General features: G+C 40.7%; 1 protein-coding gene across 3 annotated transcripts in view; it reads left to right on the forward strand.

Moving 5' to 3' along the window:
• Positions 1–14,427, forward strand: part of dock1 (dedicator of cytokinesis 1) — a 472,808-nt gene that overhangs the window by 410,370 nt on the left and 48,011 nt on the right. For all 3 annotated transcript variants that reach the window (XM_068002361.1, XM_068002362.1, XM_068002363.1), the window contains 3 exons: positions 3,009–3,090; positions 8,693–8,777; positions 10,293–10,379. In XM_068002361.1, coding sequence (XP_067858462.1) covers positions 3,009–3,090; positions 8,693–8,777; positions 10,293–10,379 — 254 coding nt within the window. The remainder of the gene's footprint in view (positions 1–3,008; positions 3,091–8,692; positions 8,778–10,292; positions 10,380–14,427) is intronic.

The raw sequence follows: 14,427 nt of genomic DNA on the forward strand, positions 1-14,427 counted from the left end.
TTAATAATAGACTCCAAAATTTTACCCACCACAGATGTTAGGCTAACTGGTCTATAATTTCCAGCCTTCTGCCTCCTACCCTTTTTAAATAAGGGTGTTACATTTGCAGTTTTCCAATCTGCCGGGACCTTTGCCGAGTCCAGAGAATTTTGGAAAATTATTACCAAAGCATCCGCAATCCCTACTGCCACTTCCCTCAAGACCCTAGGATGTAAGCCATCAGGTCCAGGGGATTTATCCGCCTTGAGTCCCATTAATTTACTGAGTACCAATTCCTTAGTGATTTTAATTGTATTTAGCTCCTCCCCGCCCTAGAGACCCCTGTTTGTCCAGTGTTGGGATATTCTTAGTGTCCTCTACCGTAAAGACTGAAACAAAATATTTGTTCATTTTTGCCATCTCCATGTTTCCCACCATTAATTTCCCGGTCTCATCCTCTAAGGGACCTACGTTTGCCTTAGCCACCCTTTTTCTTTTTATATAACTATAGAAATTCTTGCTATCTGTTTTTATATTTTTTGCTAATTTATTTTCATAATCTATCTTCCCTTTCTTAATCAATCCTTTAGTTACTTTTTGCTGTCTTTTGAAGACTTCCCAATCTTCTATCCTCCCACTAAGTTTGGCTACCATATATGTCCTTGTTTTTAGTTGGATACTGTCCTTAATTTCTTTACTTAGCCACGGATGGCTGTCATTTCTTTTACACCCTTTTTTCCTCAGTGGAATATATATTTTTTGAAAGTTGTAAAATAACTCCTTAAATGAACACCACTGTTCATGTACCGTCTTACCCTTTAATCTATTTTCCCAGTCCACTTTAATCAATTCCGCTCTCATACCATCATAGTCTCTTTTATTCAAGCTCAGTACGCTTGTTTGAGAACCAACCTTCTCACCCTCTAATTGGATATGGAATGTAACCATGTTATGGTTACTCATTCCAAGGGGATCCTTAACTAGGACATTATTAACTAAGCGTGGCTCATTACACAGTTAGATTACTTGTGTATTTTTCCAACGTGAGTAAATACCTATTAATAATTCTGTGTTTAATGTTATTCTTAGTTTTAAATACTGCAATGAAGTCTTCATATACTTTAGTAAAGGAGCTGTAATGAAAAGGGTAAAAACTGCATTCTCAAGTATAATTAGGTGATTACTTTGGAATTGTAACATTTTAAAGTGAAACAGCAACAACAACTTGCATTTACATAGAGCCTTTAACATTGAAAAATGTCCCAAAGCACTTCACAGAGGTGTAATCAACCAAAAATGGATGGTGGCCAAAGAAGGAGATCTTAGGAAGGGCGACCAAAAGCTTGATTAGATGTGGGTTTTAAGGAGGAGAGGAAGATAAAGGGAATTCCAGACCATGGCTAGATGGCTGAAGCATGACCGCTAATAGTGGGACGAAGGGAGGGAGGGAGGGATGCACAAGGACAAAGTCCAAGGAAGGGAGAGTTCTGGTGGACGGGCTATAGGGCTGGAGGAGATACAGAGGTAGTGAGGGCAAGGCCACGAAGGAATTTAAATATGAGGCTGAGAATCTTAAATTGGAGGAGTGGGAGGCAATGTAAAAATGATGGGTGAGCAGGATATGGTGTGGAATAGGATTTAGATAGAGTTTTGGATGAGCTGAAGTTTACAGAGCGTGGAGGATGGAAGGCCGGCCACGAGAGCATTGGAATAGTCGAATCTGGAGATGACAAATGCATGGATCGGAGTTTCAGCAGCAGATGAGCTGAGGCGGGGCAGAGGCAGGTGATGTTACAAGTGTGGAAGTAGGCAATCTTCGCGATGAAGAGGATATAGGGTCAGAAGTGCAGCTCAGGGTTGAATGATGCCAAGGTTGCAAACAGCCTTTTTTGACCTGAGACAGTAGCCAGAGAGGCATGGAATCAGTGGCAAGGGTACAAAGTTTGTGGTGGGGGCCGAAGACAATGCCATCATTCTTCCCAGTGTTTAACTGGAGGAAACTGTGGCACTTCCAAGACTGGATGTCTGAAGCAATCAGACAACACAAAAGCAGTAGAGAGATCAAGACAGGCGGTGGTAAGGTAGAGTTGGGAGTCGCCAGCATACATGTGGAACCTGATCCCATGTTTTTGGATGATATCATCAAGTGCAACATGAAAATGAGGAAGAATATAGATCCTTGGCAGACTCCAGAGGTAATGGCTCCAGGGTAGGAAGAGAAGCCATTGCTAGAGATGCTTTGGCTACAATTTGATAAGTAAGATAGGAGAGACACTAGAAAAGGACGTGCGATCAGGACTAGGGCAGGGGAGAGCCTGGGGGGAGGTCTGGCTTGGTGAGAAAGAGGAAGGGGATGGTAGCAGAGGCAGCTGATCACATGGTTTCAATCTTAGTGACAAAGAATTCCATGAGCGCCTCGCAGTTGTTGCTGAAGTAGAGGGTGGAAGGGGCAAAAAGGGAGGGGTTTAAGGGGACAGTTGGATAGTGCAGAAAGATGATCCTGGAGTAGTGGGTGGTTTTGGCATAGGCAAGTGAAACTCGATAGCACTTGAAATGGTCCAGCCAAATCTGATGGCTAAACCAGTTGTACGCCAGATACACTCAAGTCTGTACCCTTTGAACTTGATGGAGCAAAAATAGGAGCCATATCAGGAAAATGATCAGAATTGCAGAGAGTAAGGGTTTTATTGGGGACAAGGGAATCAAAGATGGAGGTGTGGAAGTGGTTGAGCCGATAGACAGCTGCAGAAGTATTGTGGTGAATGGAAGACCAAAGGGTAGGCAGTTGGGAGCTTGAAAGTGCAGTTGTAAGTGACTTGAGGGAGAGTTTTATCCAGGAGCGAACCTAGAAGGCAGTCGATTGGAAGGGGTTAGAAGGATGTGGGTGGTGAGAAATATGCAAGTTTAGATAAGCATTTCAGTTCAAAATTGAAATATGTGTGAAAGCATGTGAATCAAGCTGCTGAACCTCATTTCCAAGTACCACTTATCTCCATTGATGCCTAAAACTCTTTAACAAACCCTTGTAGATATTCAGTGTTTCACAGCACAAACCATACGTGAGCTACCACCAAAGTTCAAGAACAAGACTGTCTCAGAACAAATATTGAGGTAAAGTTTCCTCCATGCTACTTTGCTTATGTAGATCACAAGATCCTTACAGATGAGAAAAGCCATTTGGCCCATCATAATTCATCCATCCAGAACAACCCTTCAACACAACTCCCTCCCCCTTGCTGCATCTATATTGTTTCTTAAATATTGTCAGAGTTTTTGCCTCTACTATTCTGCCCAGAAGTTCATCACATGTGTTTATCAATCTCTGCATGAAGAACCTGTTGACATTGGTCCTAATGTTACCTTTTACTTTGAACCTATGTCCCCTTGTCCTACTATCACAGTTCAATTTGAAGCAGTATTTTGAATTGACCTTTTCCATACCATTTGCTATCATATAGTATATGATAGAGGATAATTTCCCAGATGCTTTCTTTCCAGGGTGAAAAGCCCACGTCTCTCCAGCATTTGCTCAAAATTCAGACCCCTGCCACTGGGGATCAACTTTGTAGCTCTTCTCTGCACTACCTCCAGCACTTGAATGATTCACTTGTTTCTTGGCAACCAGAACTGGGCAGATTACTCAAGATGCGGTCTGACTAGAGCACTGTACAGTTTGATTACTACATTTTCTGACGTGTATTCTACTGTAAAAATGCAAAAGAACTGCAGATGTTAGATATTTGGAACTAAAACAGAAAATTCTGGAAACCCTCTGCAGGTTAGTCATCATCTGTGGAGAGAATAGATGAGCTAACTAGTTTTGATGAAGGATCCATACCCAAAAGGTGAACTTATCTGTTCTTTCTACTGGTACTGCCTGACTGCTGAGTGTTTCCAGCATTTTCTGTTTTTGTTTTGTAGTCTATTGTTTTGGCTTTGTAGGTTAACATTGTATTGGCTTTTTTGATTGCTGCTCTGCATTGCCTGGATATGTCGACTAAGATGGCATCCTTAACACCATTTGTGAAGTATGCATGTTGCTTATTTTTCCTTTCTATCTGCAATACTTGTCTGTATATAATTTCATAATGCCATTGTTCTGAGCTGTCTGTGCCAGCTCGGCTGCCATCTTGATTTTTCTTCTGAATTTCCAGAAGGTAAGTATTTATCTGTTCCATAAAGTTTTTAACTTTTAAATTATTGTATTTTGAACTTAATATTTTTATTCTAACAGGAAATTTTTAATATCATTGTTTCTTAATTACTGTTTTTAATTTAAAAATATAAGTACTCTCAGTCACATTGCTCCTCCTTCCGATGACCACATCGCTTCCTCAGCTGACCTGAGACCTAACCCTTCCCTGGTGCAGGCCCCATCCCAGCAAAAAAGTTTCTATATTTCATCATCTTAATATTCTGCAATGGAATACTGAAAATCAATCTGTAATGGAGCCCTTTCCTTTCACAATCTGCACAGTGCTGTCCTGTGCATGGCCCACTGCAATTTTCACTGTGCCTTTCATCAATTGGCATCGGTATAACCACAGATCTGAGCTGATCCCTTCCTTACCCACACAGCCCCCAATGTAACCAAATATAGCATTTCCACTCCCACCAAACATACCAGATTTTCCCCAATCTATTCCCCCCAAATGATCAGCATTAACCTCAAAGGAAAACCCTTCATTAAGAAACTTTTTCACTCCTTCCCCCTGCTCCCTATCGACCAGCTTCTTCAGCAACAGTTCCACACTGGCTCCCTCTCCCTGCTGAGCAGCAGTTATTTCATGGTGAACCACCTCACACATCACCACACTCACTGAGCAGTCCTTCCACTCCGGGACCTCACCCACACTGAGCACCTCATCCATCACTGAAATCCCAGCCCCACATAATGCCGAACAGTTCCACCTTGCCCAACTGAGTAGTCCATCCATCACAGACACCCCTTCCTCCCACCCACTGAGCAGCATTCCCACCATTGGAACCCTTCAATAATGAGCACATGGCCTCCCCACACTGATCAGATTTTCCACCATTGGCCCTATCCACACTGAACACCATCTCCCCTAATAAAAAACATTTCCTAGTCCCTGCTGACCCAGATATTTCTTGAGGAACATACCATTCATTACTTCCCTAGGGCATTGGAGGGAAGATAAAGGAGGAGAGGAAGTGAAATGGGGGGAGTGGAGCAGAGGGTGTAAGTTTACATATGCAGTTTCTATTCTAAATGTGGACGTGGAAATTTATAACGGAAATATAAAAATAAGGATGAATGTATGACTTTAAAATAGGCATTGAATTACGCCTATGTGCCCTGGTCCAATTATCCCCCACCCTCTAATCGCAATTCAACTGAACACAACAATGGAGATAGACTCGTGGTTCTTTAAATGTTTGCGATATTCTAGCCAGCTTAATCAAGTGGTCTTCCCCACTCCCACCATATATAAAACAGCCTTTTTCTAAACCACACCTCTGCTCTTTTCTTCTTTCATCAGCAGCAATTTCCCCTATTGTTTCTGTACATGGGATAAGTTCTTCTGGACCATTTTGTGATTTATACTTGCATTTGTGTATTTTCATAGCCGATCTTTATTACCAAGTTCCTGTAAAATTGATCACATTTTTTCTGAGTAATGCATAGTTTTCAATTTCTAAGTCATCATTACTGATGTTGTGATAGGAATACATTCCTATCAGTATTGGTTGATCGGTTCTGCTCTGCCTTAGGCAGACGTTCTCCCAGTTGACTCAGCCTGCACCTGTCTTCAAGATTTGCAAAGGCCATCACGGATCCTTCCCAGTCAGTGACACCCACTAGACTGAGAGAATTTGGATCAATTATTAACTACCACTCTGACTTGACATGCTGCATGGGGTTCTCTTAATTGCAGAGAAAGTCTTTTTTATTCAGCCTGTGACAGATTCCACTCCAATGATACACATTCATACCAAGTATGTGAAGCACATATAAAAGAAAATACTCCTATACCCCAAGAATGAGAATTATAGGGAATGAATGATTGGACAGGGTACTGTAGGGGAGATTTTCCACTATCATGCACTTGCAGCACAAGCAAGTGGTGGTGAAAAATCTGGCGCCATGTGCAGGGAACGCGCTACCTGGTATTTTCCAACCAGACCTTATTAACCTCCCTGTCATACTCATTCTATTGGTTTGCTCCACCTAAGCAATGTAATTGCTGTCCGCCTATATAAACAAGTTCTCAATCACTCGCAAAACCAGTCGGTACACAAACAGATGCACTGCCAAGAGAAGTGCCTCTTGGGATTGAGGTGCCCTTTTACCTCTGTGCCCTTTATCCTTTGTGAACAGGGTTCTTGGATGGCCTGCTTACTGCCCACTGCAAAGGCTGCCCATCCATGCCTATTTTCTGGCGTCGGTAGGAGAGTCCCAATATGGTGATATTTGTGCCCATTCCAGCTGTGCCCCTGCTGCTGGGCACAACTTCACTATGCACACTGATTGGTGTGACAGCAGACCTGATGGTACCAATGAGATCAGTGAAGCCCTATATCATGACTCTATACAATCCCTAAGTCAATTAAAAGAAGAGGAGAGAGCCCATTTCACACTGGAGCCCAATGCCATATTACAATCCTTAGTGGGTGTGTTTACATCTACGTGCAATTTGCAACCACGTTGAGATGAACAAAGTTGTTTAGGGTGAATCTCTACAAGGATATGAATGAAAGAAGAGCTACAAGTACTAGGTTCTGCTGCAAGGTGTTCCCTGCTGCTTAATGTGCACGCGTGGTAATAATTTAAAATACTATAAGATAGTCTAGTAGGGACTAAAGGCTATGATGTGCAATGCCTACTTTACACAGCTACTTCTTATAAGATAGTGGTGTGCAGTTCTACCATGACTAACTGGGGAGGACCCTAAACTTTTTTCAGACTGACACATGAGTATTGCCATCAGCATTCACATGCTCTGTCACATCCTGCATTTTGTAATGCTCTCTTGGTCAGTTTGTGCCCTGGACTGTCCGTGATGGCCACCCTACTTAGTTTCACTTGCGTCAGTGACATCTCCACAGAAGCTTCACTGAACTTTGGGGCATGTGCTGCACTCCCATCTTTCTCCTCCATTGAAAAACGTAAAATTAATTCAGTTGCAAAGTTCTTCTCGAACAGAAATATCCTCCTCTTTAAAGTGGTGCTGCAGGACTTTAAATCCAGCAGCAGCACAGGAAGTCCCACCCCAAATGGCTCCCGTTGGCTGGTGATATTTACACCAGGAACTCACTGGTAATTACAGAAGTTCCAGTAAGATCAGCACTCAGCCAGTGCAGCAAATGCAAATTGCACCCTACCCGCCTCCCAGCCTATCTCAGACTGGAATATTCTACTGTAGCTCATGCATGTGGAGGACAATAGCAATGGAAATGGGAATCATACTTTAACTAGTCACAGAATGATATCACAAACCATTGATTTTCTTGGGCAAACGGACAATATAAAAAAAATTGATATTTTTCAAATACCTACAAAAGTTTATAAACAGACCAGAAGGCCTGCTGTGGCATTGTTCATAGCTTTTGAGATGGCTAACTGCAGAGTCAGGTTGAAAACGAGGGAGGCTGATGGGTCAAGTTGGTTGGGTAAGTATTTAATTGAATCATGAGCTTCGAATTGGGTAGTGATTACAGTTACCAGCAGGAAAATAATATTTGAAGACAAGGCTAGTTTGGGATCAAACTTTCATGGTCTTTTTTCCCCTCATACTTTTCTGAGATTTGATTGGTCGATGCTGAGCACATGACTTATACCACATAGTTAGCATGGGCTAATCAGAAACTCAGCACATCAGTTATTTTGATGAAATTTACCAGTATTACTAAGATACATCTTTTAAAGCCGGATATTACTCTGAGATACTAGCATATATACACTTAACTGAGCCTGAAATTCTTCTTTCCACTCTTTATCGGAGGCATTAATCCATTTATTTTGAACAGACTAACTACTTTGCTAAAATAGCAAAAAATTGAATATCAGATGAAGTATTAAGTATCAGTACATTAGTATCCACAGCATAATTTCAGGGTCTATTAGTATTATGAATTATCACTTTAAAAAACTTGAAGCGATTGTTACAATTGTTGATGTTTCAGTGTTGAATTCTTGTCTCTTCCAACAGTATGGAATGTGCATGTCTGTCATTGTCTTGTCAGATCCTAACAAAATAAAAAGATTGCAAATAGTTTAGAAAAGAATGCGCCAGCAACTTCTGTGTGTGTATGGAAGTGATTTGAAGGCTGTAATCTCATTTCTGGGTTTAGATACTGTTTGGTTTGTGATATCATCTATAACCAGGCCCTCGCCATCAGTAAAGTGACCGCCTTATAGTTTTTCGCAACTATATTTTACATTCCTAAGCAGTTTGTTTATACGAATAAATTGCACAACAAGGGTTAAATTATGGTTGACAGTTCTATTTGTATATCTATTCTAGCACATTTTAATGTCGGGGGTCATGAATGTTAAATATCTTTTTCAAAAATGCAATTGTATTTAGTAACCTGTACCTCTTATAAACATAGTTTAGATTCTTTGTCTGTCATGGGACTGGTCTAAAAGTCTTTGTCAAAGGATTCAATATGTTTAGCTTTGGTCATTTTTTAAAATCTTATTTATAATTGTTTATTGCTAACATGTTGTGCGATTTTTCTTTTACAGTTTTTACACAGTGAATGAAGTGCAACGGTTCCAGTATTCAAGACCAATTAGGAAAGGAGAGAAAGACCCAGACAATGAGTTCGCTGTAATATATTATACTTTTTTAATTGTACATTTGTAGTAATTTGAATTGCATTTGCCAGTAATTTCTTATAAGGTAGTGGTGGGCATAAATTGAATAAGCTCGTAGCTATCACTCCTTTTTATTAATGTTATTATTAATTGGTAATCCAATGCAGTGGACTCCAAATTAATAGTAACATTAATAAAAGGAAAGAACCGTGGGATGGACAGGGCTGGAAAAGACCATTGTGATCTATTTAGCTTGTCCCAAAGATCAAAAAAAGAACGTACTGTTCTCTAAACCCTCAATCATTAAGCAATCTGTTTCACTGTCATCTCTTGAAGTAGTGAAATTTTTATAAGTCTGTTCACCTTCCCTCTAAGCTTGAATTTGTGCCCCCTGCTTTTATAGAGTTTGTGATTATGTCAAACAATTTATATGATTCACCTTTCAGAATCTTGAAAACTTCGATAAGACCATTTATGTATGATGTAAACAATAATGGCCCAAGCAGTGATCCCTGAGGCATCCTGCTAATCACAATATTCCATCCTAATGCAGCTTCATATACCCTTTGCTTACTCTGATTAAGCTAATTTCTGATCTGGTCAGGAAACTTCCCACATTCCATGTGACATCTAAAAAAAAAGTGAGGATTTTTTTTTAAAAAAGATGTATGGAAAAGACAAAATTGGTTGGAATTAAAAGAAAACAATATTGTGCAAATATGTTCTATAGCTACAGTGCAATATAGTTAAACCACAGCAATGCTAATTTTTCAAAGTGTGTTTTTCAGTACAATGTACATTTCACAGCTAAGTGAGGAGAATTATTTTGCTGTTTGAAGAATTTCATTCTAATTCACTATCTAAAAGAACCTAATTTTCTGTGAAATCTCAGAAAATTTTCCATACCACTATAATCATCTGTGTGGTTCTTCATTAGATTGCATCATCACCCAATGGTGATAGATTTTTTTTTAAATAATTTTTTTCTAAAGACATACTGGATGAATGACAAAAGATTGCAGGCAATAATTTATATTTGTGTTTCTAATCACTCAAGCTTCTCTCATCTTTTATGATCTAAGCCCCTCAATTGGATTATTGGGTTGTATTACAATCTCACTTATCCATTATTTCCTTAGTTTTTTGATAGTTTAAATTTTCAGGAGTTAAGAAAATTTGTTCACCCCAGATTTTTAATCAGGGTGAATGGCAGTTTTTTGCTTACTTATAAATGTCTGCACTACCTGATGTGCTAGTGTATGATGATGGGAGAGGGTAGAGACTAATTGAAAGTCAAACTTGTAACTCCAACAAACTTGACACTAAAGAAACTGACACAATTACGAAGATGCTTCAGTTCTTTTGCACCCATACAACATGAATAATGTGAAACAGGAATCAAATATATTTTTTGAACTGTACTGTTGAGAATAGTTTTGTGGAGAATTGATTAAAATGGGCCAGTGTGTGATTCTCAGTGGTTTTATTTTTCCAAAGCTAGGCTAATTGCTTGAAACTGTTTCCATAGAATATGTGGATTGAAAGGACCACGTATGTGACAGCATACAAATTACCTGGAATTCTGAGATGGTTTGAAGTGAAATCTGTCTCAATGGTAAGCATGACACAGAATGTCCATAATCATATACCTTCCAAATTCAGCACGCAGGTAAAATTTATATAATTTGTCTGTTTGGGCTTCATAGACAGGGACTTCTGCGTGTGGCATATGCAGCAAACTGAAATCATGTTGGAAATTTTCATGTAAGATTGTATTATTTATATTGAGTAATGAGTAGTAACTTATCTAAAGTGAATGTTGATATTTAATACTAATGTTGATTCTATATTTAGATGCAATTGCGCAGATTTCCTACCCTAGCTTGTTGAATTAGAATTTTACAAAGCCGATTTTGGCCATTGTGGAATATAACGTTACTGTAAGGAGTTCCAGCAGATAATTTTTAAGATTGCCATCTAACGTTATATCTATATTATTATTTGACCTAACATATCACCAAAATGTTTGTATGCAAATTATTTTAACTAACTAGTACATAAATTAGTTGGTGATTAATGTAACAATCATTTTCAATTGAATAGAGACCACCCTTTAAAAGATTAAGAGAGCAAAATTCAACTTGCTTCAGTTTCCAGCGTGAAATGGGCAGCGCGATCTGAACACATGCCAAAGATGTCGGCCTGAGGCCCGATCAAACTTGAGCCACGGGCCTCATCTGCATGAAACCATTGAGCTGCGAATGGCAGTTGGCGTCCTGAAGCAGCTCGCCAGTCAGGGCCTTAGGAAGCTTTGCCCGGATCCAATGCGGGTAGGTCCTTGTGGGGGTGGGGGGTTGCTGGGGGACAGAATATAAAACGGAGGGTGACGAGCCCGGGTCAACAATGGCCCACGGTATTTTTGTGGAGCCAGGAGGAGCACTCCTGTTCCTCCTGGCTCCACAGAAATTAAATAGTTTATCTTATCTTTTTGTGGGCGGCCTTCAGCAGTCCCTTTAAGAACAGCTGGTTAGGCCGTTGAAGACCTAGAACAACTCGACAGCGCGTGCAAGGTGCACCCATTTGATGACCAATTTTGTATCGGGGTCTTACAAATAGCATTAGGACCCAATTTGCATATGCAAAGCGCCTAACACGTGTTTCAGACGCGCGGCCTGCACATCTGGAAGTCTCCAGCATCCAATTTGGCAACCGCTGCAATTCTGGGGGAGATCGGGCATGATCGGTCCCGAAAATCGTCCCCCCAACATTGATTTATCACCCAACAAATGGCTGCAACGATGTTCAATTTTTCTCCCTATGTGTTTTTTGTTTACATCTAAGACAATTCTACAAAAATAGCTTTTTTTCTTCTCTCTTGTCCTGAAAGCGCTGTCTTGTAATGGGGTACGGTTCCACAAACACCAAGTACACACCATTACCTTCAATGCAGTATTGAAGAAGTGCTGCACTGTTGGAGGTGTCGTCTTTCAGATGACACATTAAACCGAGGCCCTGTCTGCCCTCTCAGATGGACATAAAAAATCCCATGGCACTATTTGAAGAAGAGACGGGGAGTTTTTCCTGTGTATTGGCCAATATTTATTCCACAAACAACGTCACTAATACAGATTATCTGGTCATTTATCTCATTGCTGTTTGTGGGACCTTGCTATGTGCGTGATGTCCTACATTATAACAGTGACTGCACTTTAAAAATACTCAATTGGCTGTGAAGTGCTTTGGGACGACCTCATCATGAAAGGCACTATATAACTGCAAGTTATTTCTTTATTTCTTTCAGTGGCCGTTTTTCCTGCACGAGCCAAGACAGGGAGTGTTGTCTGTGCTACTCAATCATCAGCATCACAGCTGAGTCCACTCGAACCCTCACCCAATGTCCATATACATGCGCTTTCCAACAAGAGTCACTGGATAGTGGTCAAGAGTGGAACTTAGCTAACTTTCTCCTCCCTAGTCCAGGGACACTGAAGCCAACAGTACCACCTTGCTGTTACCCTTGCTGAGATCAGCAAGCACAAAACAGACTATATGGAAAAGAAAATTGGGTGGAATGTAAAACGGGCCGCTGAGTCGTTGTCGCCCATTTTGCAGTACCTCCCAAGGCAAGTTTCACCCCCAGTGCGTTCAGGAGAGGAGAGAGAAAAGGGATGAAAATTATCATTACAAGAACAACCAGTATTACAGCAGTTAAGCTCCATCTACAGTTTTACACCAGTAGGACTTTGAGAGTGCTGAGAGTACAGCACTGAGTACCACCAACTGCTTACGCTGCACTTGAATTCAAGAAAGGCAGACCTCTGTGCATGCATAGTTAAGCAGCTCACTGCCTAGTAAAATTTTAACATTAAGAAAGAACAACATTGTGTCTTAGCTGATCAAAGCAGCATATAACCTAAGCCTTAGAGAATAGCTTAAATCCTCAACTAAGTTGGCAGTGGGGATACTAAAACAAGACCCCCCCCCCCCATTAGAGAAGGGAAATCAGCTGGCAGCTCCTGAACCCAATCTAACTGGATGTGCACATGTACAGATGTTGGATGAGAATAGGATCAGGCTCCACTGTGAAGCCCCACGACACACAAATCCAATGACACCGTGTCTGGGCTCACTGGAGTGTAATTGACACCTATTGAAACACAGTGGAAATGTAGTAAACAGTGAGGAGGATAGTAGCAGACTTCAGGAGGACATAAACAGACTGGTGAAATGGGCAGACACATGGCAGATGAGATTTAATGCAGAGAAGTGTGAAGTGATGCAGTTTGGAAGGAAAAATGAGCAGAGGCAATATAAACTGAATGGTAACATTTTAAAGGGAGTGCAGGAATAGAGAGACCAGGGAGGGGGGGGGGGGGGGTTCACATATCCAAACCTTTGAAGGTGGCAGGCAAGTTGATACAGCTGTTAAAAAAGCATGTGGGATTCATGGCTTTCTAAATAGAGGCATACAGTACAAAAGCAAGGAAGTTCTGGTAAACCTTTATAAATCCAGTTAGACCTCAGCTAGAGTACTGTGACCAATTCTTGGACCACACTTTAGAAAGGATGTCAAGGCTTTGGAGAGGGTGAAGGGGAGATTTACTAGAATGGTACTAGGGATGAAAGACTTCAGTTACATGGAGAGACTAGAGAACCTGGGGTTGTTCTCCTTAGAGCAGGGAAGATTAAGGTGGTGGAAGCAGATTCAATAGTAACTTTCAAAAGGGAATTGGATATACACATAAGAAGAAAAATTTGCAGGGCCATGGGGAAAGAGTGGGGGAGTGGGATGAATTAGACAGCTTTCAGAGAGCCGGGACAGGCTCTAGGAGCCGGATGCCCTCCTTCTGTGCTGTATGATTTTATGATAAAATACCTTCAAGAGAGGAGAAGGGAAGCAGACAAAATAGAAGGGAAAAGGGGGGAACATTTTATTAGCTTACTATATTAAAAATTTAACACTCAAATTATCCACAAATTCTTGCCTAATCTGTGATTTTTTGTATGCATTTCAGCATTGCCTTACCATCAGAGATCTTGTTACCTCTATTATACACCTCTGAAACTGTGCTCTTCAACACTTTAGTGAATCATCTGTTATTGCTTTGCATATCTCCAAAACCTTTGACAGAATATGGCACTATTCACCAAAGAAGTTGCCATCATATGGCCTGCTATGTTCATGGCTCTCTTCTTTTAGATCTGTCTGTGCTGTATTTGATGGCTCATCATCTGACTCTTTCAATTAACTCCCGAGTTCCCCATTCCTCTCTCCCATTCTATTTTTTCGTTACATCAATGACCACTTCTGCTCATCATCCCAACCTACCCACTCGTTTGCTGATGATTCCACTCTGCATATATCAGCTTCCTTTTGTTCACAAGCCATCAGCACTCACAAACTCCAGTCTTCTTACAGGCTGAATCATTGTAACTTAATCTCGTCCAAGAGCAATGACAATCTTTTCCCTTTGAATTCTTCAAAGACAGTTTCTTCATGTCTCTCAGAAATGCAATCAACAGGTACCAACTCTTACCTTTGATAGCTGAACATGCAGTTCTCCTTATCAACATTTTTAGCTTCATGATCTATTCTGACCTCAGGTGAAACTCCCATGTCTCCTCTTTTTTTTTTATTTGTTCATGGGATGTGGATGTCGCTG

This window comes from Heptranchias perlo, chromosome 21 (assembly GCF_035084215.1).
Source record: "Heptranchias perlo isolate sHepPer1 chromosome 21, sHepPer1.hap1, whole genome shotgun sequence".
NCBI classification, from domain to species: domain Eukaryota; kingdom Metazoa; phylum Chordata; class Chondrichthyes; order Hexanchiformes; family Hexanchidae; genus Heptranchias; species Heptranchias perlo.